The sequence below is a fragment of the Schistocerca americana genome, chromosome 4, assembly GCF_021461395.2.
Source record: "Schistocerca americana isolate TAMUIC-IGC-003095 chromosome 4, iqSchAmer2.1, whole genome shotgun sequence".
Taxonomy (NCBI): domain Eukaryota; kingdom Metazoa; phylum Arthropoda; class Insecta; order Orthoptera; family Acrididae; genus Schistocerca; species Schistocerca americana.
Window position 1 is genome coordinate 528,867,770 of NC_060122.1, and position 26,789 is coordinate 528,894,558.

The 26,789-nt window shown below is 45.1% G+C and overlaps 1 protein-coding gene across 1 annotated transcript in view; it reads right to left on the reverse strand.

The window, feature by feature from the left end:
- Positions 1–455: 455 nt before the first annotated feature.
- The window catches only part of LOC124612711 (proteasome subunit alpha type-4), a 32,115-nt gene continuing 5,781 nt past the window's right edge, over positions 456–26,789 (reverse strand). Inside the window, exons 3-7 of the mRNA XM_047141063.1 lie at positions 5,187–5,349; positions 4,934–5,100; positions 4,720–4,850; positions 766–889; positions 456–680 (exon numbers count right to left, since the gene is read on the reverse strand). Coding sequence (XP_046997019.1) covers positions 538–680; positions 766–889; positions 4,720–4,850; positions 4,934–5,100; positions 5,187–5,349 — 728 coding nt within the window. The 3' untranslated portion in view covers positions 456–537. The remainder of the gene's footprint in view (positions 681–765; positions 890–4,719; positions 4,851–4,933; positions 5,101–5,186; positions 5,350–26,789) is intronic.

The window sequence follows — 26,789 nt, forward strand, 5'->3', positions numbered from 1 at the left end:
ATGTTGTAGCTTGAACTCACACCTTCATTCATAAAAGCCAACATCCTGCTTACTGAGGCCTCCAACCGTATCTCATGGCTTCACACTGTTACGATTTCCTTTTGAAACTCAATATACTTCTTTCTGTAAGTACTCACAGATTGATGCTGCAAGTCAGTCTGTGGGTTGTCTCTGGATGGTAAATTGGCAAAGCACTGCCACAAAAATAAAGAAACAGATTCAATATCTGAACCCGCACAAAGTTGCTTTCTTCCAGGAAGGTTTTGTATGAAGTAATGAATAAGACATATCGTCAAGCAAATAAGAGCAAGAAAGAAAACAGACTAAGAATGATGGTTAAGAGCAAAAGTAAATGCACAGATATAAAAAGTCAGGTAAACTTTGGTAAAGTAAATCAATAAAACAGAAGATATAAACAGGAGGTGGGAAAAAGGGTTAAATTGGTCTTCAGTAAATTGTGCAAAAGAATACTTTTTATATTTCTGGAAAACCATACTTCAGAAAAATTTAAATATAACAATTAGAAATAAAATTATTTTATGACTTTTGTTTTTCCTTTCTTGCTGCTTCTGCTTCTGCCTCTTCCTTTTCAAATGCTGCTATTAAATCTTCTACTTCTTTAGCTGGTAAGATGCATATTTTTGTTTTCCCATTTTCACGTGTCAGTGTTGCCATTTCAACTGAAATGAATAATTTCAATAGCTTAGATTATCTGTTCCTTGTTCAATATATACAAATTGCCTTTGATAACAAGTTCATCATTACCCTTCTCTGCAGTAAGTTTCGTCATGTCCAGAGTTTTGCTAAGGACTTTTATAGCTAAGGCCTGGGCATCCTTCAGTGTTGTTTCACCTTCCTTGTACTCCTGCTTTAAACTGGATACAGCAGCCTAAAATGCAAGTGAAGTAAAAATTAAAAATTTTACTTAATAAAACCATATTTTGTTCTAAAATATTATGTCATTATCAGTCCTGTAGATTAAAGGCAATTATTAAAATAGAATTTTAAAAAACCAGGACAAGCAGAGAAGACACTTATCTTCCACCAAGTAAATTAAAATTATTTGAATAACAATAAAGGAAATTCCTGGATGGAGCAACATGCAAAATAAGGAAACGGGAACCACTCACCTGCTGTGGATCAATGCAACCACTCACCTGCCGTGGATCGATGCCTGGAGCACAGTAGAGCAACAGAAAACAGCATTCACACTAGCTCTCGAGCACTACCTCTCTTTCCAGCAAAAGTACACACACACACACACACACACACACACACACACACACAAAACCACGTAAATGCACCAGTAATCATTTCAAAGAAGTCAGAAAAACTCATCAATGCAACTTTATGTACATGTAGATACTTTTACAACTATCAGTGGTTGATACCCAAGGAATGCAGCGAGTAAGTACTCGCCAATAATATGGACACAGTAGTGTTAAAAGTTGATACCATTGGGACAGATTATATGACTGCACTTTTTACAAGCTTCAAAATATGAGATGTGATGGGAGACCTTAAATTCCTATGTTTACATTCCTTAATTACAGCAGCACAGTTGAAGGATTGGGGAGGTGGTCTCCTCTGCAATTCACACACGAAGATGGTTGCTCACATGGCTGGTTTTCATAATGTAGCCAAACAGTCTCCATAAATTGAGTAGATTACACTCCAGGATGTATATGCACCAAGTGTTAGCATTTAAAACATGGTATCTGGTGTGTTAAATACAGTTTTAATTCACAATGATAGAACACGACATTCTCAGGAAGCTAATCCTCATCAAAAGTGAGGATTGAACACTCCTGTGTCAACTTCATTGTCTGGCTGGCCTCAATGTAGCAAATGACATACAAAGTGAACCCTTCACTTCTCATAGTTTTCACATAATTCCTCTTCTGTCTATAGCATTATATCCTGCTGAAAAATCAAAATCCCCTATTTCACGCTCAGGCTCTTATGGCATGGTACAGTAACAGGTACATTACTAAGTTAGTTACACTCCTGACTGATTTGGATACAGTGTTTTAATTAACACTGAACCGCTCCACAACCTGCCAAGGGTAGAGGTTTCTCCAAATACAGTTTTGAAGTTCTTCAAAGAGAACCTCGGCATAGCAGATAGAATAAACCCTCCATCAGACTGGCTGCAAACCAGGAACTCAGGGGAAAAGTTCCTGCATTTCACTTTATTTTTGTTTTCCTCTCATGGTATGACCATGGAGGTATAGTTCTTAGGGTCACAACTGCACTGAAAAAGTTGGGTATGTCTGAAGAGAGAGCTGGAGCCCCACAGCTACCGGTTGTCTCCGATTGCTCCAGGTATCTATCTAGGTATCTGTCGTGATATTGCCTGCTCTGAACATGAGATCTATCTCCCCTCCCCCCACAAAATGTGCACCACTCAGCCCCACCAACAATGACTTCCTGGCCTGAAGGCCATTGCCCAGAGCCCACATGCCCCCAAACAGAGAGACATCTACTCTTCTGCACGCACAGAGAGGTCACAGCTTGGGTGTGAATAGTGGGTTCCACGTGTAGCCAAGAAACTTTTTCTCACTCACACACACACACACACACACACACACACACACACACACACACACACACACAAAGGCCCAAGGGGGCCCTTCCAAAGGAAATACCCCAGCATTCAACTTAAATGATTTGCAAAAATCATGGAAAACCTAAATCTGGATGTCTCAATGAGGGTAACTGTAGTTCTCCCGAACACAAAAAGAGTGCCTTACCACTGTGCCAGCTCACTTGGACCTGCAACCCAAGTTTCCTCAAACGACAATTCAGTAACTAATGCAAAACAAAATCTTTATGGATTATGTTTCATTAAGATGAGCAGTGCAACTGACAACAATAATGTAAAAAATAAACAACAAACTAACCTTGTCCTAAACTATGCCACACATCATATGTTCCAAGTATCTCTCTTCTGACAAAACTTTGCCCACTGGTTTCAAATTTAAACTAACAGCATGGCCCTTAATGGGTAAGAAAGGGCTAGCAGAGGAAGATTTTGTGCTGAGGGCATTCAGTAAAACCTGTATCTACTGAAAGTTTCCAATCCGTTGGACTGACAAGAGTCATCTCATTTCTTGTCCACGAACGAAACACACACAGACAGATATGCATACATTAAATCCTCAGTATTCAATGTAATTGGAACCGAGCAAGGGAAAACTACAATTACATGAAGAGTCACTGTTACTTTGCCTACACACAACTAAACTGCTACCTTTTTTATAGTCTTCCCTCTGTCCAGTCTTTTCAGGGCAAAAACTTTCATTATCAAAGAAACAAATTTCCTCTGATGTTTTTAAGAGTCAGTGCGCATATTAGCAAAATATGGCACAAACAATAATAAACACACAGTACGATCTGACTAACCATACACACTGCATTGAGCCCGGCTAGACATTGGCTGACTGGCCACTGATGAAACAACAATAGCAGCTAAAGCAGGTATGATTTAAACACTGCATACTGTAAAGTCTTCTGGAAAAATTTAGTGCAAAAGATAAGAGAACTGTATAAAAATGATGTAATAAACAAAGACATGGGACAAAGGAATTTTATCAGCATTTGTAAATTAATATACAAGTCGCATCTCAGATGCGACCAAACCAAAGAACACTCAAAGAAAATTGTTTCTTTTGTAATGTAGAAGCTATGGTCTTCTTTGTGATCATAATGCTTTGTTTCTTATTGCTGCACAGATTGTAATATCTGTATGCTCTTGTTTTGATCAACTGATATAAGGTCTGTACTGCTGGAAATTGCATACATTTAATTTTTAAAATATCACTCTCTCTCTGTCTGAGTATTTGCACATGTACTTTCAGACAGAGGTTTTCACTATTATCAGCCACTACTTACTAGATCACTAATTTTTTTCTTAATATGGCTAGAGTGGCCCACTTATTCAGAGAAAAACTATGTCACTGCTCATGATGAGTTATTATGCAAGTATTACTATTAAGATTTTACAGAACTTCAGCAAATTTTAGGTATACCAGGCGCTGAGTATCTTCCACCACAAACGCAGATAACACGCTTATCTTTTGGCAAAAGTGTTAATTGTTCTCTTTAGGTCTAAACAAAAGCTACATAACATCAGCAACACATATAAAGGAGCACACTTTCCCTGTAAATATGAAAATATACTCTTGACTGAAAAATTGATGTTATGTGAAGAGGGCAATGTCTCACTTAGATCATTGCTAGCCATTCTTTAGGAAATCCTCCTTACTGTGGAAGGAACAATGTTACATTAGGAATTCATACAACAATGTTGTAATTCTCTCTCTGTCATAATTAAGCAGGTATAAACTGTTGGCACTTCGTGTATAAAAGCCAGCAACTGCAAATAATGTTAAATTACACAACAAATATCATTTCTTATTATCACATTAGTAAAACCCTTTTTCGAATTTCAATGTGCATGCAATATGGCTGCTGATCACACCCACTCCCTGCGTATTTTCGATTTTATCCATAATATTGTTCTGATTTTTTTTTAACTTATTAGTCATCTACCATCCACCTTGGATTCAACTTTCAATAGCCTTCTACTGTCCCTCCCTCCCCTACACCACATTTACATTGCCAGTGCTGCTTCCTTTCTTAATGCAGAACTGCAGCAGCACAGGGCAAAATATATACAACAGTAAATAAGTTTCATTAATAAAGCAAAATACTAACCGCACTATTGTTTCCAATGCATGTTGCCTTCCAACCACCATAGTTTCCACTAGGATCAGACTGATATAGCTGGTAACCATAATGCTTGTCCCATCCCATATACAGAATGGAAACACCAAATGGACGTTTACCTGGTGAAATGGCACACAGTAAGTATAAAATAAACTACAATCACAATCTGGTCCAAAAGTATGGTTTATGTGAGACATGATACCTCCATATTGTGTGTAAGCTTGCTTAACATCACAGAGCCAGGAAACTAGCTGTTCACACGGGATTGATTCTCCATACTGGATCAGGTAACGCTGAGCTATCATTCTAAGTTCATTTGTAAGTACATTAGCATCTGACGTTATGCCTGCCACACTGCACACCATATCACTGGAACACAAAACAAAAATTTTAATCCAGATGGCCTGTGATACCCCAAAAACAAACATACAGTACAAACAGCTGTAAGAACTTACTCATTAAGTTTGTATATTTTCTCTGAGAAAAAAACTTCATCAAGAAGTTTGTTTGTATTTCTTCTCTCAGCAGCTAACAAAATTCCATCATTGGCTAAAATTCCCAGGCAAGTGCCAGCATGGCTGATTGCTTCCATTGCATATTCAACTTGATAAAGTCGACCTGAAAGTGTTTTTAAAAATGATTAAATTTTTCATGCATCACTATAAAATCACAGTTCTGTAGCTTAATCATTATTATGCAGATTCCACTATTTTAGTGAATACTTGAGGACACTACACAACAAATCATTGGTCCACTGTCCAGAGCAGCAACAATTCAATTCAAGAGAAGAAATTACCCACACCTTTCCTTCATTGCACTAGCATTTACTGTAATTAATGTAGTCAGTGTATAGTTTACCTACAACAGACTACAAGAACAAGTCCAATACCTTTTCAACATCTTAACGCCCAAATGGATTCAGATAACTGATCACAATCCAAATGCAGCAATAATGCAAATTTATCACAATCTGGATCATGGCCTGTTTGAGCTTCATAACTTCCAGAGCTATTATGCTGGTGATGGTGGTGGTTGTTTCAGAGCACTCAATGGCATGCATACCAGACCCCTTTCAAAATTTGAAGCAATACTTAGAAAAAATAGTGTTTTTCTCATAAGTAAACTTCTTTGGGCAATGGTCGATAGACAAATTTGACACTTTAAAGACTACATAAATGTTTGTACATGGGTCCACAGACACTATACAGTTTTCAAAAGAAAACTGTTGTCCCTTGGGGGCTGCACAATTTTCAGTTTATTTGCTATTGGCCAATTGCAACTTCACGGTCATTATCAAGCAACATATTGCTTCATAATAACTATAAAGTCAAAAATGGCCTATAGCAAATAAACTGAAATTTGTGCAGCCCATAATGGATAATGTTTTATTTTGTAGAGCAAAGACTGTGTAGCTACTGGTCTGTACTACTATTGCTCTCAACTCTTAGTGATTTTTCAATTCAGTATAGCGTTAACACCAGGTATCTGTATGGATGCGTTGACCACAATATTATGACATCAGAGTATGCTAATATCTCAGTCTGTTGAAACCTCCTAGATGGCTTCACAGGTTAAGATTGGAAGGCTGCTTCTCCTTTTGCAACTGGGCTAGTTCTTGCGCACTGTAATTTCCAAAGGCACAACAAAGCTAAAAGTGTGCCCAAAAGCAATGTGTATAAGGCCACCCACCCACAGAGTGACTGGAAAGGAATGTAACAAGCAACTAGTTGCTGATTAGCTTGAAACACAGTTCTACAAACATGTCCGGCCAGAAACGAGAAACGGCAGTTGCCGTGTGCAAGTGTGGAGGAGAGGGAGTGTTGTTTGTTGCACCAGAGCATCTTTTTTTGTTACACTTGGCATGTCGAGCACAGATTCAAGCTCAGAGGAATGAATATGTGGTTCTCTATGATGATGATTATTACATATGAATAAGAAAACACAGAAAATTCTGGATTCATTCATACAGCATATGTAGCAGTCAAGGAGCTGTAACACACAGATTCAAAATTCATAGCTTTCTACAGAATGATTAAATACTGCTCCACTGATATGGCAGAGTTGTTTTCTTCTGCCATAACACATCATCACATTTACTTTGAAAACCCAAACATATTGAGAGTTACATACATGGCAATGAGGTGATGGTTTACACTAACTAAATCATTTGCATGTGGACAACATAATCAGTGACTTGTGGCTTTTCACTGTTCGTTTCCACTTGAGAACCTATTTTTACAGAACAAAAAAGGCTGCTAGTCACATAAAAGAATACTCTCAGTATGATTTACAATTTTTTTGTACTTTTGCTTCCATTAACAAACCAGTAATTTTAAAATTTTATTGTAAACAACAGACATACAGTACACTAAACATTACATGAAATTCTTTCCCCACTGCACACCACACTTTTTCTGTCAATTCTCTCCTGCAGTAGCTTTCTCTGTCAAATCTCTCTGCAGTAGCCTTCGAGCTTGGAGTTGAATAAGATGGGATTTTTTTCAACTTCCCATATGGAGCTAATGTTCTCAACCTGCTCATTCATCTTCAAATTAAATCAATACAGAGTTATTTTCGAGGACATGACGCAACTCAGAGCACCTGGCAATGCAGGCATCAAGTCACCTGCAGCTGGTTGGCAATGTGTTGCAAGCAATTGATTGATGAGACTCTGCGATCATGCCATCTCCAGAGCCCTATTTAACTGCACAGGAAGTGATTCACTGCTCGCCTGTTACACTTCTGTTACCATGAGTTTTCCTCAGTCTTGCACCGTGCATCCACCACTACCACTGATAGAACTATCCTTAATAATACTCCATGGACAGGGCACTGTTCCACCTGAGCGACAATTAGCCGTGTCATTCTGACTAACTTTTCCACAAAAGAAAACATGAAAAAACATTGGTAGTTTTAGATCACTCAGATCTACAGGTCTTTTGGCAGTTTCATTAAAATATGTAACTATTTTCCTTTGTCAAACTATTTTTAGCAGAGTCATCTGCCAATTATATCACGTCTACCATTAATAAATGCCCCTCACCACCACCACCACCACCACCACCACCACCACCACCACCAGGCACTCCTTACCAGTCATCTTTCCTCCAAACACACCAGCATTTGCAGTGCCACTATGATTATAAATATAAATTTATTTAGCCTAGCATTATTCAGGTCACAAGACCACCTCTTAAATAAAACCTGGCTTTCTTCATATTCTATACATATAGTAACACAAGTGGCCTAACCTATTTTATTTGATACATAACATTTAAAATGAGATTACAACAGAAGCAGTCACTGTTTAGAACAATGTGAAAAATCAATGGAATACAGAAATGGAGTGAGAGAGAGAGAGAGAGAGAGAGAGAGAGAGAGAGAGAGAGAGAGAGAGGGGGGGGGGGTGCGGGTGGGGGGTCGGCAAAAGGGGGGGGGGGGGGGGAGGGGGAGATAATGTAGCTCCATCTTTATGTAATCATTTATCGAGGAAAATTAACTTCACAAGGAACAGGGATAAATGTGATTCTTCAGCCATGGTAAGGCAGCTACTCACCAGGTATGAAACCACACAATTATGAATGTGTCTGGTCCCCAAGATCAGAGGGGAGACAGGGTGGGGTGGGGAGAGGGTTTGTAGTGAGTTAGTACTCTCCCCTTTCCTAGTTAAAAACCTCATACTACCAATTCACAAAGAAGTAGCTGCACGGATAGACTTCATACTTGAACAGAATGGACTGGATGGGCCCAATCTGACTGATTACCAGCAATCCATTAAGTCATAAAACAGACAAAAGCTTCAATAGGGGAATGTAGTATATATATTGGCAGCAAAATTTTTGTACACTGTATTGAGAATCAATACAGAACACTAGAATTTATGTAAATCCTCACATTCAAAACTGCATGAATGACTGAACTTTTTACACTACTAACTGTTCCAAGTCTCATTGCAACCATTATCTTAATAATCAACTTTTCTGATACATTTTGCTTCCTGTCTTAATACTGTTTCAGCATCTGTATTGGATTTAGTAACAGTAATAAAACATAAATGACTATTCTGAGCAAAAAAGGTTATTATTAAATGCGACATCATTTCTGAAAACAGGGTGGTAAGAGGAGTCACCTGAAACTGAAATACTTTCTACCTATCTTTATGATATATTTTTTCCCACATTTGCATGACAGTAACCAGGTAATGCATAGATGTAGCATTCCTGTAAGGGATAGGCAAAAATAATGCTTCAAACTTCATTTGTTATGCTCGCTTAGCTAATTGTTAAAATCACTGATTACACTGTAAATAAGAAAAACTGTAGCATGTTATGACAGACTCTGGCCTGTTATACCTGTCACATGACTTAGTAGCAGAAATAACTCAAACAGCATTCATAGTTAGTTCAGGCAATTACAGTTAATTCACGAAATATTGTTTTCAATTTAAGCAGGATGTCAAAGATGAAAGCATCAAATTATTTACTGAACTCTGGTAATGTATCATGACCTCACAAATATTCGTAACATATTTACAGTTACTGACCAGACCAGGACTTCATAGCCAGCATGCTGAGAGCAGATGGTGGATTCAGGCCTGTGGGACGTGACTACTGTACTCCTCCATCCAGGGTGAGGAGACGTGTGTAAACAAGGAAATCAATCCCGAGGGAAATGTTTGGAGGAAACTAGACAGTCTTTGTGCTCCCTGTCACATAGAAGATCAATTACTTCAACCTGCAGATTAACACAAATTGGGTGCTGGAAACTTTTCATTTTCCCATTCAGTTGCACTGACAATCCTGTTTATTTTCCAACATGCCTAGTGCTCCCTCTGTAGACAAATTAATAAATACAATGACAAACCGTTATTTTCTACACTTTCTTCAACACTGCCAACAAAGTTACATTCAGCTATATGCTTGTGATATCTACACCTCTGTAAAGTGCTAAATAATAAGCAACCAACTCTTTTGCAAACTGGCTCTTAACATCATCTGTCATTATCTGTGTGGGGGCAAGATTGTCATGTCCAATAACAACACTGCACAAAACTGTTCTACATGAAGTGGACACAAATGTCGAGCTGCAACTACCAAGCATTCTTTTATTAATCACCAACTGTGAAAGGGTGCAAGGACGTTGGTAGAAGTAGTTCAGCTCTGTAGCTCATCCAAATGGCAGATTTAACTGATTTTTCTTTCTCCTCTTCAGAGAACTTCCTTTTAAGTTTTATAACTTTTTTTAGATGCCTTGACATTTTCCATTTCTGTATTCTATGACAATTTAAGACAAGTAGTGCCTTTGCAAACTGAACTTACTGAAATCGTTCAGTGTGTCATGATACACTACACATTTTGCTTTCTCATTTTTTTTAAAATACGAGGGCGGTTCAGAAAGTAACCTCCGATTGGTCACAGTGCGGGTTGTGGGGGGAGTAGCGACGCCATCTGTGCGTTGACGCACTCAACAGGTCAGTCGGCATCAAGCCGTGGTCGAGTGAACGTCGTACCTGCGCTAGTTTAGAGTTTGTGGCAGTTTGAAATGTGTGCTGCAATAGAAAACCCCGCCAAATGTGAAGTGCGTGCTGTCATAAGGTTTTTTACAGCCAAAGGATATTCTGCAGCAGCTATTCATCGTGAGCTTTGTGCCGTGTACGGACCAAGAGTTATGAGTGAAGGAGTTGTCCGTGAATGGGTACGTTTATTTAAAAGTGGACGAGAAAACATTCATGATGAAGAGAGGAGTGGTAGACCATCATTGGTGACTGACGAACTCGTTCAGACAGTTGATGCAAAAGTTCGTGAAAATCGACGTTTCTCAATGTCGGAGTTGTCTACTGGTTTTCCACAGATTTCTAAGACTCTCTTGTACGAGATAGTGACAGCAAGATTGGGTTACCGTAAGTTCTGTGCACGATGGGTGCCCAAAATTCTTACCGACCACCACAAAACTCAAAGAATGGCCTCTGCATTAGACTTTCTGTCACGTTATGAGGACGAAGGAGAACCATTGTTAAACAGAATCGTGACCGGTGACGAAACCTGGATTAAGTACGTGAACCCTGAGACAAAAGAACAATCAAAGATGTGGGCACATTCAAATTCGCCTACCAAACGAAGAGAAGCCTCGCAAGATTTTTCTGCCAGAAAACTGATGGCAACGGTGTTTTGAGATGCCAAAGGGGTGTTGTTGGTTGAATTCATGGAACGTGGTACGACCATTAATCAAGACGTGTACTGTGAAACAATAAAAAAGTTACGACAGGCTATACAGAACAAACGCCGTGGTATGCTGACTTCCGGTATCGTTTTTTTGCACGATAACGCCTGTCCTCACTCTGCTCGCAGAACAACGGCCCTTCTTGAGTCCTTCAAGTGGGACGTTATCAACCATCCACCTTACAGCCCAGACCTGGCGCCAAGTGATTATCACCTCTTCATGCATTTGAAGAAATGGCTCGGGTCACAGCGGTTTGATGATGACGAAGAGCTCAAAGATGCGGTCACAGGCTGGCTCCAGGCACAAGCGGGTGATTTTTATGCAGAAGGAATTTCAAAGCTTGTGAAGAGATACGATAAGTGCCTCAATCGCTATGGAGACTATGTAGAAAAATAGTGCAAAGATGTAGTTGTTAAGATGTATATATTAAAATATTTTTATTTAACTTGGTGTATTTTTTTAAATCAACAGGAGGTTACTTTCTGAACAGCCCTCGTAAATAGATAAAATTCCTCCCACTGTGGATTGAAATGCACACACACTGTTGGAGTGACACAATGCTAACTCGTCATTGCTGTTCTTCAATGATACCGCTGTCAAAACTGACCCTCCCTTATTTTGCAGTTGGCGATGCTCCTGTTTTGTTGTGACCATATGCTGTGTGTGCCTTTCCCTACTCTCCACCACATTGCAACGAGTCTGCTTGCAAGTAAGAGTGTGGGCAGGTTCGAGTGCTCACACTCGAAATCAGCGAACTGTTAAGCCCTGTATTAGACTAATATGAGCATTTATGTGGCATGTATTTACAGAATCAGAGGTAAGTGTCCCAGCAGCTAAATGTATCCAATGAAGTAGTTGATTAAAACTATGTATTCCAAGGCTTCAGATACACAATGTAAAATGATGATTAGTAATTAACCACGAAACAGTTGAGGATATCTATTCATAAAGATTAGTCAGATAATGCATTGTTTCAATTCCTTTACTACCACTGGTGTAGTGTTTGTTTTAACACGTTTTCCACAGAAAGTGCTTAGAAGTTCTGGTGGGCAACAGTTTATTTTAGTAAGAGTGTTGAATCATACTGAAATACACAGCATTTCCAAATGATTTATCTGATTGTACAAGACTATGTATTCTGTATGAATGAAGATAAAAAAACGTCACCTTACCTCAAGGTATGTGACTTTTTAGTGGATTTGTGGAAGACTTCATTTATGTGCCTCCCTGTCCAATGCCACATAACAACAGCAATTAAGGCAGTAACTCCAGACAGGCTGGCTACAGTATGGAGTGATTTTGACTATTGTCTAGCTTTCACGCACCCATTGTGAGACTTATGGAAATTGTGATCCTAAACATAACTGTAAACAGTACCCTAACATACTATGTGCAAGTATATAAAAGATACACCATTGTAAAATCTGAGTGTTGTTTTGAAAATAACTTTCTAGTCTTATGTGCAAGCTCAAATTTAACATAAGTTTCTGTCTTTAAGTAGAACATATAGTACTTTGAATATGGATTAATCTTTTCGAAAGCCCTTGTAAATGATTGTTCACCAGCTGAGACCTGAAAAGAAAGCCTCAAGAGCTTTTCCACTATGGCGTTGACACCACGGAACTTCAACAGAACATCACAGCTCATTAGCTATTCATAACAGAATAGGCGTGCCTCGTCCAGCATTACATATGTGATGCTCTGTCATGTCTAACCATTTTCTCTATTCACTACAATGTTCTGGCATTGGACTTTACTCCCAACATCTATGAGCATCATGACTACTGTTAACTGACATTACTCTCTCCTCACTTACACAGTTGGAAAAGTTTTCTTTCAAACTGTAAACAATGAGGGATATTTGTTTCAGCAAAACCATGGACTTGTCAATAAATTCATGAATTATGGAATCCATTGCAAGTTCTCATCATTTTCAGCCCTCAAATTCTAAGCAGCCACATGTTTCAGCATCACAATCTGCCTATTTAAGGTTCCTGCAACCTATATTCCGCAAGTTGCCCTTCATGGGCTGTGAGAAATATCCTGTCTCACTGGTGCATAAGACAGCAGTGTTTTTGTTCTGCATCTTGGTGTGCCTGTTACTATGGTTTATTTACCAACTGTCATTTTCATTTGTAGTACACTGTTTCTATTTGAGTTTACATATTGTCACCTTGTCACACACACTAGAAAAATGGGGTGCAAAGTAGAGAAACCTTAGTATTTCCAACATATTATTATGTTTGATTTCAAATGGGAAAGTGACAGCAGTGGAGGCAGCCAGAAACATTTGCGCCACCAATGGGAATTATCTCACTGGACAGAGCATGTGAAGAAAATAGTTTTCTCGTTTCAAGGAGGATTGTTTTAACATTAGTGATTCTCCACATTCAAGAAAACTTTGGTGTTTGTTGAAGATCATTTAAACACCTTGATCCACAATGATTCTTGCCAGTGTACTCAAGAACACATATGTGATGAAATGTGATTATTACACCATAGTGCGATATTTGCATGCATTGGGAAAGGTTCAAAAATCAGGTGCATGGATACCACATGTTCTGAGCCAAAATCACAAATATTAGCGGGTGGCCACATAAGCACCTCTGCTTGCTCATCAAATGGCTTATGAACAACTCCGACGTTTCCTATCGTTTATCATTACTGATTACTAGAAATGGTCTTTATGCTAACATATGGAAAGAAGTGTGTGGTTGAGCCCAAACAAAGCAGCAACTTCCCCTAAAAAGACCTGTGTGCATCCACAAAAGACAATGTTATACATCTGGTGGAACAGAGATAGTGTAGTGTATCACAAATTGCTTCCCCACAGTGTAACCAGCACTGCTGACCTTTATTGCCCATGACAGATGTCTTGCAGATGCAGTCCAAGAACAACAAGTCAGACTGCATGAAGTGATGCTACTCGATGATGCCACTGGCTTGCATTCTGGTAGACTGACAACAAACACTAGACGGGAGTCGACTTGGAAAGTCATTTCACATCTACCTTATTCACCTGACACTGCACCATTAGATTTTCTCCTTTTCCGCTCTCTATCGAACAACCCTCAAGGAACGTCCTTCCCAATGAAAATGTGCTTCGAACATGGGTTGACAAGTTCTTTGCCTCAAAAGACGTGATTTCTACAGTTGGAGAATTGAAAAATTACTCCAGCATTGGCAGACCGTTGAAAATAGTGAAGGAGAATATATTATTGTTGACTAAAGTCTGTGTTATAGGTATCTGTCGTCTTTAGTAAACTCATGGAAAAACATCACGAACTCATGCACCAACCTAATAAAAATAAAAAATACTGTCCCATATGTTTAGAGGCCAGAACCCTCAGCGATATATCTTACTTTGTCAAGTTTTTACATTGTGCTTGCCTGTATGCCAAAGTTAAACACTTGAGGTTGCTTATAAACATTTGTCTCCTCAGTTTTCTTCTTTACCATCGGACAGATCGTGGCTTTGAGAGAATAAGTAAAAGAAAATGTCTTGCACCAAGAAATCAGTAACAAAGGCTACAAATCATAGATTATGCAAATTAACTCATCTCTATTAGGATTCCCTCGGAAAAGATGAGTGACACAACAGCTACGGTAGACTATGCAGGATTAAATGTATTCTTACTTCTATTATTTGTTTATCTTTCAGCTGCAATGGTGAAAACGAAAGTCCAGAGTGAGAGTGCTGAACTTTCAATAATATCTGATAATCGCTTGATCTTGCTTCACCAAAAGTAAGATTATGTACATAAGGAGTGCAGCTCCACAAATGTCTGAATTACCTCAATCTTCTGATTGTGACAAACCCTTTTCAAACTTTCCTCCTTGTGTCATTATATCAGCTTGTTAATAGAAGTGACGAATTATATTTACATCAGCTGGGAGCAAATTTTGCCTGGGTTACTCATAGGATATTTGTATGTGTGATGAGAAGAAGCAATATTTGTGTAGACAAGAAATGGGAGACTTGATAACCTCAAATTTCATTGTCACTAGTTTGCTTCCATCAAGTTCTAGCAGATTTGGGGTAGGTGACTGGGGGTAGAGCAGGGGGGAGGGGGGGGGGGGGGGGGGAGATACACAAGTAACAGCAGCAAGTCATGATACTGTGATTCTCAAACAGATAATGTAACTGAGATACTGAGATGTTTGAAATGAATGGTTCTGTAGGACATCCCAATCATACAGACTAAAATCAGTGTAACAGTGATGTACTTTCATTTGTAACTTTAGTGCTGACATGTATATTTCTTCAAGTTGGAGAAAACAGGAAAGAGTGATGGACTGTGTTGACAAAGTTGAGCACAGGGTTTTTTTTTTTCTTTTTTTTGGGGGGGGGGGGGGGGGGAGGCGTTTAAGGGCACTTAACTACTGAGGTCATTAGCGCCCAGTCACAATTGGTAGAGCACATAGAATCTAGTAAAACTCAAGGGGGGGGGGGGGGGGGGGGGGGACACCAGAAAGTTCTTACAAAGATGTAGATAAAATAAGTGAAAGAGTTAGATGTCTTTGGGTAAGCCAGTCAAAGTAATAAAACGAAGAACACGAGTAGCCGCTCGAGCGTCATCAGCTAAAATATCCTGTAAAGTAGATGGCAGAGACAGGACAACACGAGATTGACTAAAACGGGGACACGACAATAAAACATGGCGCACTGTTAATACATGACCACAAGGGCGCTGCGGGGCTGGATCACCGGAGAGCAGGTAGCGGTGGCTAAACCGGCAATGCCCAATCCGCAACCCGGTCAGAAGGACCTCTTCTCGCCGAGATGGTCGGGTGGAGGTTGTCCAAGCAGTTGGGAACGGTTTTACTTCCCAGAGCTTGTTTCCTTGAAGTGAGGACCAAGCATCCCACCACAACGACACAAGCCTCTTACAAACAACCCCACTAACATCAGATGACGGGACACAATGGGAGGCGGGCCGAGGCAGGAGGACTGCAGCCTTGGCTGCAGCATCAGCAGCCTCATTCCCAGGCACTCCTACATGGCCGGGAACCCACAGAAAGCTGACAGGAGAGCCACCATCAGCAAAAGAATGGAGGGACTGCTGGACCTGTTGCACCAAGGGATGGACCGGATAAGGAGCTCCAAGGCTCTGAAGAGCACTGAGTGAATCAGAGCAGAGTACATACGATGAATGGCGGTGGCGGCGGGCATACTGAACGGCCTGATGGAGAGCAAAAAGCTCGGCCGTAAAGCTGGAACACTGGTCGAGGAGCCGGTATTTAAAGGTGACGGCCCCGACGACAAAGGCATAGCCGACACCATCGTCAGTTTTGGAGCCATCAGTGTAAATAAAGGTGTGATTGGCAAGTCGCGCACGAAGTTCGACAAACCGTGAGCAATGCACTGCAGCCGGAGTACCCTCCTTCAGGAGCGAGCTGAGGTCGAGATAAATACGAACCAGAGCCTGGAGCCAAGGTGGTGTCGGGCTCTCACCCTCTCTGAAGGTGGTAGGGAGGGCAAAATCCAATTGTCGAAGCAGGCGAGGGAAGTGGACTCCAGGGGGCAGCAGGGCAGACACGTACAACCCATACTGATGGTCGAGAGAATTGGCGAAGAAGGACTGATAAGAGGGGTGGCCGGGCATTGACAACAGCCGGCAGGCATACCGACACAGTAGTACGTCGCGCCGGTAGGTCAATGGTAATTCGGCAGCTTCAGCATAAAGACTCTCGACAGGAGTAGTGTAGAAGGCTCCGGTCGCAAGACGTAACCCCCGATGGTGGATGGAGTTGAGACGGCGTAAGAGGGATGGCCGAGCAGACGAGTAGACTAAGCTCCCATAATCCAGCTTCGATCGGACTATGGACCGATACAAGCGAAGCAGGACAGTGCGATCCGCTCCCCAAGATGAACCACCAAGAACTCTGAGGACATTAAGGGAACGTGTACAACGGGCCGCCAAATAAGAGACATGCGGAGAACAACAAAGTTTCCCGTCCAATGTGAGCCCTAGAAACTTAGTTGTTTCCACGAATGGGAGAACAACGGGACGGAGATGTAAGGATGGCGGAAGGAACGCTTTATATCGCCAAAAGTTGATACAAACCGTCTTCTCTTCAGAAAACCGGAAGCCATTTGCCACGCTCCACGAGTATAGGCTGTCTAGACAACGCTGAAGGCAGCGCTCCAGGAGGCATGTTCTCTGGGCACTGCAGTAGATCGCGAAGTCATCGACAAAGTGAGAGCCTGAGACATTAGGTGGAATGCAATCCATAATTGGATTGATCGTGATGGCAAAAAGGGCTACGCTCAAGACGGAGCCCTGAGGCACTTCGTTCTCCTGGAGGAAGACGTCGGACAATACGGAACCCACACGTACCCTAAACTTTCGATCTGTTAAAAAGGAATCAATAAAAAGGGGCAGACGACCGCGTAGGACCCACCTGTGCATAGTGCGGAGGATACCTCCTCTCCAACAGGTATCATAAGCCTTCTCCAAATCGAAGAACACGGCTACCGTTTGGCGCCTTTGCAAAAAGTTGTTCATGATGAATGTCGACAAGGCCACAAGGTGGTCAACAGCGGAGCGGCGGCGACGAAAGCCGCATTGGACATTGGTAAGGAGCCGTCGAGATTCAAGAATCCAGACTAACCGAGCACTAACCATGCGCTCCATCACCTTACAGACACAGCTTGTAAGAGAAATGGGGCGGTAACTAGAATGAAGGTGTCTATCCTTCCCGGGTTTGGGTATAGGAACAACGACAGCGTCACGCCAACGCATGGGGACCTGACCTTCGGTCCAGACGCGATTGTAGGTACGAAGAAGGAAGCTTTTGCCCGCCGGAGAAAGGTGTGCCAACATCTGAACGTGAATGGCATCTGGCCCCGGAGCAGAGGACCGGGACAGTGCAAGCGCACGTTCGAGGTCCCGCATAGTAAAGGGGGCATTATAAGTTTCCAGATTCAGCGAGTGGAAGGAAGGTGGCCGAGCCTCTTCTGCCTCTTTCCTGAGAAGGAAGGCAGGGTGGTAATGGGTGGAGCTTGAAACCTCCGCGAAAAACTGGCCGAAGGCGTTGGAGACAGCCAAAGGATCAACAAAGACCTCATTACCTGAGGTCAGGCCAGGTACCGAGGAGTGGGCCTTAATGCCCGACAGCAGGCGCAGGCCACCCCAGACGACAGAAGAGGGAGTAATACTGTTAAAGGAGCTGGTGAAAGAGGCCCAACAAGTTTTTTTGCTGTCTTTGATGACTCTACGGCATTGCGCTCGGAGTCGTTTGTATCCAATACAATTCGCCAACGTAGGATGGCGGCGAAAGGTGCGTAAAGCACGTCGTCGAGCACGGACAGCGTCTCTACAAGCCTCGTTCCACCAGAGGACGGAAACGCAACTTTAAGAAGAGGTAGTACGAGGAATGGAACATTCGGCAGCATTGATGATAACAGCCGTGAGGTATTCGACCTGACTGTCACAACTGAGAAAATCGTGGTCCGGAAAGGTCGCCAGGGAGGAGTAAAGTCCCCAGTCAGCTTTCGGTATGTTCCAGCTCGAAGGACGTGGGGATGGGGTGTGGTGCAGGAGACGAACGACACAGGGGAAGTGGTCGCTCGAATAGGTGTCAGAAAGGACATACCACTCGAACCGACAGGTAAGAGTGGTAGAACAGATCGAGAGGCCCAAGTGGGAGTAGGTATGAGTAGAGTCCGAGAGGAAAGTCGGGGCGCCAGTATTGAGGCAGACAAGATTGAGATGGTTGAAGACATCCGCCAAGAGTGAGCCTCTTTGACAGGATGCAGGAGAGCCCCAAAGGGGATGATGGGCATTGAAGTCGCCAAACAATAAAAACGGCGGAGGAAGCTGAACAATCAGGTGCATCATGTCAGCCCGACTAACTGCAGATGACGATGGAGTGTAGATGATACATACTGAAAAAGTAAAAGCAGAATGAGTAATACGGACAGCTATTGCTTGGAGTGGGGTGGTCAATGGGATGGGATGGTAATAGACATCGTCCCGAACGAGCAACATGACCCCACCATGAGCTGGGATACCGTCCACAGGGGTGAGGTCATACCGCTCAGAGGTATAGTGGGTAAAGGCGATACAGTCAGTCGGGCGCAACTTGGTTTCCTGGAGACCAAGGACGAGTGGACAGTGCAGGCGGAGGAGCAGTTGTAATTCCTCCCGATTAGATCGAATACCTCTTATGTTCCAATGTAACAAGGCCATCGCTAGTCAAAAAAGAGGGGGAAAGAGACGGGGGAAGAGCTGGTCACCTCGACGGCCGCAGAGGGCCAGGTTTCGAGGGAACAACGCTACAACCGGCGGGAGGCGGATCCTGTTCCATCGATTCGTTGCCAGCTGCGGCCGCTGTCCCAGGTTGTGTAGGAGGGGCAGCATCATTTGCCAATGAGAGGCCAGCTGAGCGCCTGGCAGCAGAGCGTCCCGGCGAAACTGAGGACGGCCGGGAGCAGTGACTCACGGATGGAGCGTCAGATGAAACGCGCCGGGGTGGAGAGGGGGATAGAGACTTCTTCTTGGAGGTCTTCTTGGAAGTCCGAGGAGGCACAGGGGCTGGACCCGAAGAAGGTCCTCAGGCGCGGGGTCCATTTTGCAACGCCGGACCTCGGAAGCTGGGGTCCGGAACATTTCCCCGATGGACGCCTGAGAAGAGGATCACTTCTCAGGCGGCGGGGGGGGGGGGGGGGGGGGGGGGGGGGGGGGGGGGGGGGGGGGGGACACCGGAAAGTTCTTACAAAGATGTAGATAAAATAAGTGAAAGAGTTAGATGTCTTTGGGTAAGCCAGTCAAAGTAATAAAACGAAGAACACGAGTAGCCGCTCGAGCGTCATCAGCTAAAATATCCTGTAAAGTAGATGGCAGAGACAGGACAACACGAGATTGACTAAAACGGGGACACGACAATAAAACATGGCGCACTGTTAATACATGACCACAAGGGCGCTGCGGGGCTGGATCACCGGAGAGCAGGTAGCGGTGGCTAAACCGGCAATGCCCAATCCGCAACCCGGTCAGATGGACCTCTTCTCGCCGAGATGGTCGGGTGGAGGTTGTCCAAGCAGTTGGGAACGGTTTTACTTCCCAGAGCTTGTTTCCTTGAAGTGAGGACCAAGCATCCCACCACAACGACACAAGCCTCTTACAAACAACCCCACTAACATCAGATGACGGGACACAATGGGAGGCGGGCCGAGGCAGGAGGACTGCAGCCTTGGCTGCAGCATCAGCAGCCTCATTCCCAGGCACTCCTACATGGCCGGGAACCCACAGAAAGCTGACAGGAGAGCCACCATCAGCAAAAGAATGGAGGGACTGCTGGACCTGTTGCACCAAGGGATGGACCGGATAAGGAGCTCCAAGGCTCTGAAGAGCACTGAGTGAATCAGAGCAGAGTACATACGATGAATGGCGGTGGCGGCGGGCATACTGAACGGCCTGATGGAGAGCAAAAAGCTCGGCCGTAAAGCTGGAACACTGGTCGAGGAGCCGGTATTTAAAGGTGACGGCCCCGACGACAAAGGCATAGCCGACACCATCGTCAGTTTTGGAGCCATCAGTGTAAATAAAGGTGTGATTGGCAAGTCGCGCACGAAGTTCGACAAACCGTGAGCAATGCACTGCAGCCGGAGTACCCTCCTTCAGGAGCGAGCTGAGGTCGAGATAAATACGAACCAGAGCCTGGAGCCAAGGTGGTGTCGGGCTCTCACCCTCTCTGAAGGTGGTAGGGAGGGCAAAATCCAATTGTCGAAGCAGGCGAGGGAAGTGGACTCCAGGGGGCAGCAGGGCAGACACGTACAACCCATACTGATGGTCGAGAGAATTGGCGAAGAAGGACTGATAAGAGGGGTGGCCGGGCATTGACAACAGCCGGCAGGCATACCGACACAGTAGTACGTCGCGCCGGTAGGTCAATGGTAATTCGGCAGCTTCAGCATAAAGACTCTCGACAGGAGTAGTGTAGAAGGCTCCGGTCGCAAGACGTAACCCCCGATGGTGGATGGAGTTGAGACGGCGTAAGAGGGATGGCCGAGCAGACGAGTAGACTAAGCTCCCATAATCCAGCTTCGATCGGACTATGGACCGATACAAGCGAAGCAGGACAGTGCGATCCGCTCCCCAAGATGAACCACCAAGAACTCTGAGGACATTAAGGGAACGTGTACAACGGGCCGCCAAATAAGAGACATGCGGAGAACAACAAAGTTTCCCGTCCAATGTGAGCCCTAGAAACTTAGTTGTTTCCACGAATGGGAGAACAACGGGACGGAGATGTAAGGATGGCGGAAGGAACGCTTTATATCGCCAAAAGTTGATACAAACCGTCTTCTCTTCAGAAAACCGGAAGCCATTTGCCACGCTCCACGAGTATAGGCTGTCTAGACAACGCTGAAGGCAGCGCTCCAGGAGGCATGTTCTCTGGGCACTGCAGTAGATCGCGAAGTCATCGACAAAGTGAGAGCCTGAGACATTAGGTGGAATGCAATCCATAATTGGATTGATCGTGATGGCAAAAAGGGCTACGCTCAAGACGGAGCCCTGAGGCACTTCGTTCTCCTGGAGGAAGACGTCGGACAATACGGAACCCACACGTACCCTAAACTTTCGATCTGTTAAAAAGGAATCAATAAAAAGGGGCAGACGACCGCGTAGGACCCACCTGTGCATAGTGCGGAGGATACCTCCTCTCCAACAGGTATCATAAGCCTTCTCCAAATCGAAGAACACGGCTACCGTTTGGCGCCTTTGCAAAAAGTTGTTCATGATGAATGTCGACAAGGCCACAAGGTGGTCAACAGCGGAGCGGCGGCGACGAAAGCCGCATTGGACATTGGTAAGGAGCCGTCGAGATTCAAGAATCCAGACTAACCGAGCACTAACCATGCGCTCCATCACCTTACAGACACAGCTTGTAAGAGAAATGGGGCGGTAACTAGAATGAAGGTGTCTATCCTTCCCGGGTTTGGGTATAGGAACAACGACAGCGTCACGCCAACGCATGGGGACCTGACCTTCGGTCCAGACGCGATTGTAGGTACGAAGAAGGAAGCTTTTGCCCGCCGGAGAAAGGTGTGCCAACATCTGAACGTGAATGGCATCTGGCCCCGGAGCAGAGGACCGGGACAGTGCAAGCGCACGTTCGAGGTCCCGCATAGTAAAGGGGGCATTATAAGTTTCCAGATTCAGCGAGTGGAAGGAAGGTGGCCGAGCCTCTTCTGCCTCTTTCCTGAGAAGGAAGGCAGGGTGGTAATGGGTGGAGCTTGAAACCTCCGCGAAAAACTGGCCGAAGGCGTTGGAGACAGCCAAAGGATCAACAAAGACCTCATTACCTGAGGTCAGGCCAGGTACCGAGGAGTGGGCCTTAATGCCCGACAGCAGGCGCAGGCCACCCCAGACGACAGAAGAGGGAGTAATACTGTTAAAGGAGCTGGTGAAAGAGGCCCAACAAGTTTTTTTGCTGTCTTTGATGACTCTACGGCATTGCGCTCGGAGTCGTTTGTATCCAATACAATTCGCCAACGTAGGATGGCGGCGAAAGGTGCGTAAAGCACGTCGTCGAGCACGGACAGCGTCTCTACAAGCCTCGTTCCACCAGAGGACGGAAACGCAACTTTAAGAAGAGGTAGTACGAGGAATGGAACATTCGGCAGCATTGATGATAACAGCCGTGAGGTATTCGACCTGACTGTCACAACTGAGAAAATCGTGGTCCGGAAAGGTCGCCAGGGAGGAGTAAAGTCCCCAGTCAGCTTTCGGTATGTTCCAGCTCGAAGGACGTGGGGATGGGGTGTGGTGCAGGAGACGAACGACACAGGGGAAGTGGTCGCTCGAATAGGTGTCAGAAAGGACATACCACTCGAACCGACAGGTAAGAGTGGTAGAACAGATCGAGAGGCCCAAGTGGGAGTAGGTATGAGTAGAGTCCGAGAGGAAAGTCGGGGCGCCAGTATTGAGGCAGACAAGATTGAGATGGTTGAAGACATCCGCCAAGAGTGAGCCTCTTTGACAGGATGCAGGAGAGCCCCAAAGGGGATGATGGGCATTGAAGTCGCCAAACAATAAAAACGGCGGAGGAAGCTGAACAATCAGGTGCATCATGTCAGCCCGACTAACTGCAGATGACGATGGAGTGTAGATGATACATACTGAAAAAGTAAAAGCAGAATGAGTAATACGGACAGCTATTGCTTGGAGTGGGGTGGTCAATGGGATGGGATGGTAATAGACATCGTCCCGAACGAGCAACATGACCCCACCACGAGCTGGGATACCGTCCACAGGGGTGAGGTCATACCGCTCAGAGGTATAGTGGGTAAAGGCGATACAGTCAGTCGGGCGCAACTTGGTTTCCTGGAGACCAAGGACGAGTGGACAGTGCAGGCGGAGGAGCAGTTGTAATTCCTCCCGATTAGATCGAATACCTCTTATGTTCCAATGTAACAAGGCCATCGCTAGTCAAAAAAGAGGGGGAAAGAGACGGGGGAAGAGCTGGTCACCTCGACGGCCGCAGAGGGCCAGGTTTCGAGGGAACAACGCTACAACCGGCGGGAGGCGGATCCTGTTCCATCGATTCGTTGCCAGCTGCGGCCGCTGTCCCAGGTTGTGTAGGAGGGGCAGCATCATTTGCCAATGAGAGGCCAGCTGAGCGCCTGGCAGCAGAGCGTCCCGGCGAAACTGAGGACGGCCGGGAGCAGTGACTCACGGATGGAGCGTCAGATGAAACGCGCCGGGGTGGAGAGGGGGATAGAGACTTCTTCTTGGAGGTCTTCTTGGAAGTCCGAGGAGGCACAGGGGCTGGACCCGAAGAAGGTCCTCAGGCGCGGGGTCCATTTTGCAACGCCGGACCTCGGAAGCTGGGGTCCGGAACATTTCCCCGATGGACGCCTGAGAAGAGGATCGCTTCTCAGGCGGCGGGGGGGGGGGAAGGGTGGCCCCTGGGGCAGAGGGGGCGGGGGCCACGGGGGAGGAGGATTTGGAAGGGAGGGATTTGGGAGGCGGAGGCATAGACCCCGGATGGGGGGAGGAGGTGGAGGGGGGACAGGATAGGGGTGAGGATACCGTGGAAGGAGTGGACACGACTGAGGCAAACGAAGTGGTCAACGTCACGGGATGGAGGCGGTCATACTTCTTCCTGGCCTCAGAATAAGAGAGACGATCCAAAGTTTGAGTTCTTGAATCTTCTTCTCCTTCTGATACGCGGGGCAGTCTAAGGATCTAGGCGAGTGGATGCCAGGACAATTAACGCACCGAGGTGGTGGGGTGCATGTATGTTCCTCATGAAGAGGACATCCACAATCGCCACAAAGGGGCTCAGCCTCCCACCGTGACGACATGTGCCCAAAGCGCAAACACCGAAAACAGCGCATAGGAGGTGGGACGTAAGGTCGCATGTCGCACAGGTAGCACATCACCTTTACCTTCTCCGGGAGAACGTCCCCCTCGAAGGCGAGGATAAAGGCCCCGGGGTCAATGCGACGGTCTTTGGGGCCGCACTGGACTCGCCGGACGAAATGCACGCCTCGGCACTCCAGGTTGGCCCTGAGCTCCTCATCAGATTGCAGCAGGAGGTCCCGATGAAAAATAACCCCCTGCGTCTTATTCAGTGCCAGATGCGGGACAATGGACACTGGGATGGCCCCTAGTCGGTCGCACGCCTGGAGCGCCGCCGACTGTGTGGCGGAGGTGGTCTTTATAAGAACGGACCCCGAACGCATTTTACTGAGAGCCTCGATTTCCCCGAAGATGTCCTCGATGTGCTGAACAAAGAACATGGGCTTGGAGGAGGCGAACGTCCCCCCATCGGTTCGAGAACAGACCAAATAGCGGGGGAAGTACTTCGCCCCAAGCCGGCAGGCCTGTCCTTCCTCCCAGGGAGTGGCCAAGGGGGAAAGAGCAGGAGAACCAGAACCAGAGACAGTACCTTTCCTTTTGAAAGACTCGGCCGCAGAGCGACCTGATACATGTTGACGTTTCATCTGCGAAACGTCCGCCCCGATACCACCCACTCCGACCAGGGGCTCTCCCCACTGGCGCCACCCAGCCTCAACAAGGGCCACCTGGCAGGATGACCGTTGCCGGGAGTCCTGATGCCCCAAGGAGACGGGCATCTACTCCTTGGCCGACGTGGGGAGGGTGCAGCTCAGGTACCGGCAGTACGATCCCTGTGTTGTCAGGGGGCTACAACCTAGAGGGTACATGACGACCCCACCACAACGGGCTGGCTACCGTGCTCGATTTCTGGTGCCATGGAAAGTCCATCATGATCGTAGGTGCAGATGGGGATGCACTGTGGGCGTAACTTGTGCAACCCGTCAGGCATTTAGGCCCAATTTGAGGAATAGTGGGTGTGGTTACAACGCCGTTACAATGCTGAGTGCCAAGGTCTTAGTGCACTGAGGACCAGTGGTACACCACGTAAGGTGTCCTTCCCCAAAAGGCTCGTACTTCTGTAGAATTTTGAAAAATGGAGGTCAAACCCCAAGGGGGACCATCACATGGGAGGCCGAAACGGTTGAAACTCCTTTTAGTCGCCTCTTACGACAGGCAGGAATACCTCGGGCCTGTTCTTATCCCAGACCCGCAGGGGTTGCACAGGGTGTGTGTCTGACAGGGTACCTTTCCTCTACAGTTCACAAGAACGAAATCTTTATTGTACCACATGGGTGCTCTCTCAAAATGGTTGATCTAAAGCACTCATTGAAATACATTATGTGTAACTGAAGTCCTAGAACAAGAATTATAGTTATCAACATCAAATTTGTTGACTTTATCAACTAAAAGCAAATCATACCTCCCTACCCAGCCCAAGCTACACTACGTATCAGTCAAAATAACCAACATAAAAAACTATTTCAGTGTTTGTTCTGTCTCTATTGTGCATGTATCAGTTTAATCTACCTAAATAAACTATCTCAAATATTAACTGCTATAAATTAGTATTCATGCAGAATGTAATTTTCAACATTTATACTATGTGATCAAAAGTATCTGGACACCCCCAAAACATACGTTTTTAATATTTGGTGCACTGTGCTGCCACCTACTGCCAGGTACTCCATATCAGCGACCTCAGTAGTCATTAGACATTGTGAGAGAGCAGAATTGGGTGCTCCGCGGAGCTCACGGACTTTGAACATGGTCAGGTGATTGGGTGTCACTTGTGTCATATGTCTATACACAAAATTTCCACACTCCTAAACATACCTAAGTCCACCGTTTCCAATGAGATAGTAAACTGGAAACATGAAGGGACACGTACAGCACAGAAGCGTACAGGCCAACCTCATCTGCACACTGACAGACCGCCAAGAGTTGAAGGGGGTTGTAATGTGTAATAGGCAGACATCTATCCAGACCATCACGCAGGAATTCCAAACTGCATCTGGATCCACTGCAAGTACGACAATTAGGTGGAAGGTGAGAAAACTTTGATTTCATGGTCAAGCAGCTCCTCACAAGCCACCCATCATGCCGGTAAAATGCCAAACGACACCTCGCTTGGTTGTAAGGAGTGTAAACATTGGACAATTGAACAGTGGAAAAACATTGTGTGGAGTGACGAATCACGGTACACAATGTGGCAATCCAATGGCACGGTGTGGGTATGGCGAATGCCCAGTGAACGTCATCTGCCAGCATATGTAGTGCCAAAGGTAAAATTCGGAAGCGGTGGTGTTATGGTGCGGTCATGTTTTTCATGGCGGGGGCTTGCACCCCTTGTTGTTTTGTGTGACACTATGACATCACAGACCTACAATGATATTTTAAGTGCCTTCTTGCCTCCCACTGTTGAAGAGCAATTCGGGGATGTCAATAGCCTCTTTCAACACGATCGAGCACCTGTTCATAATGCAC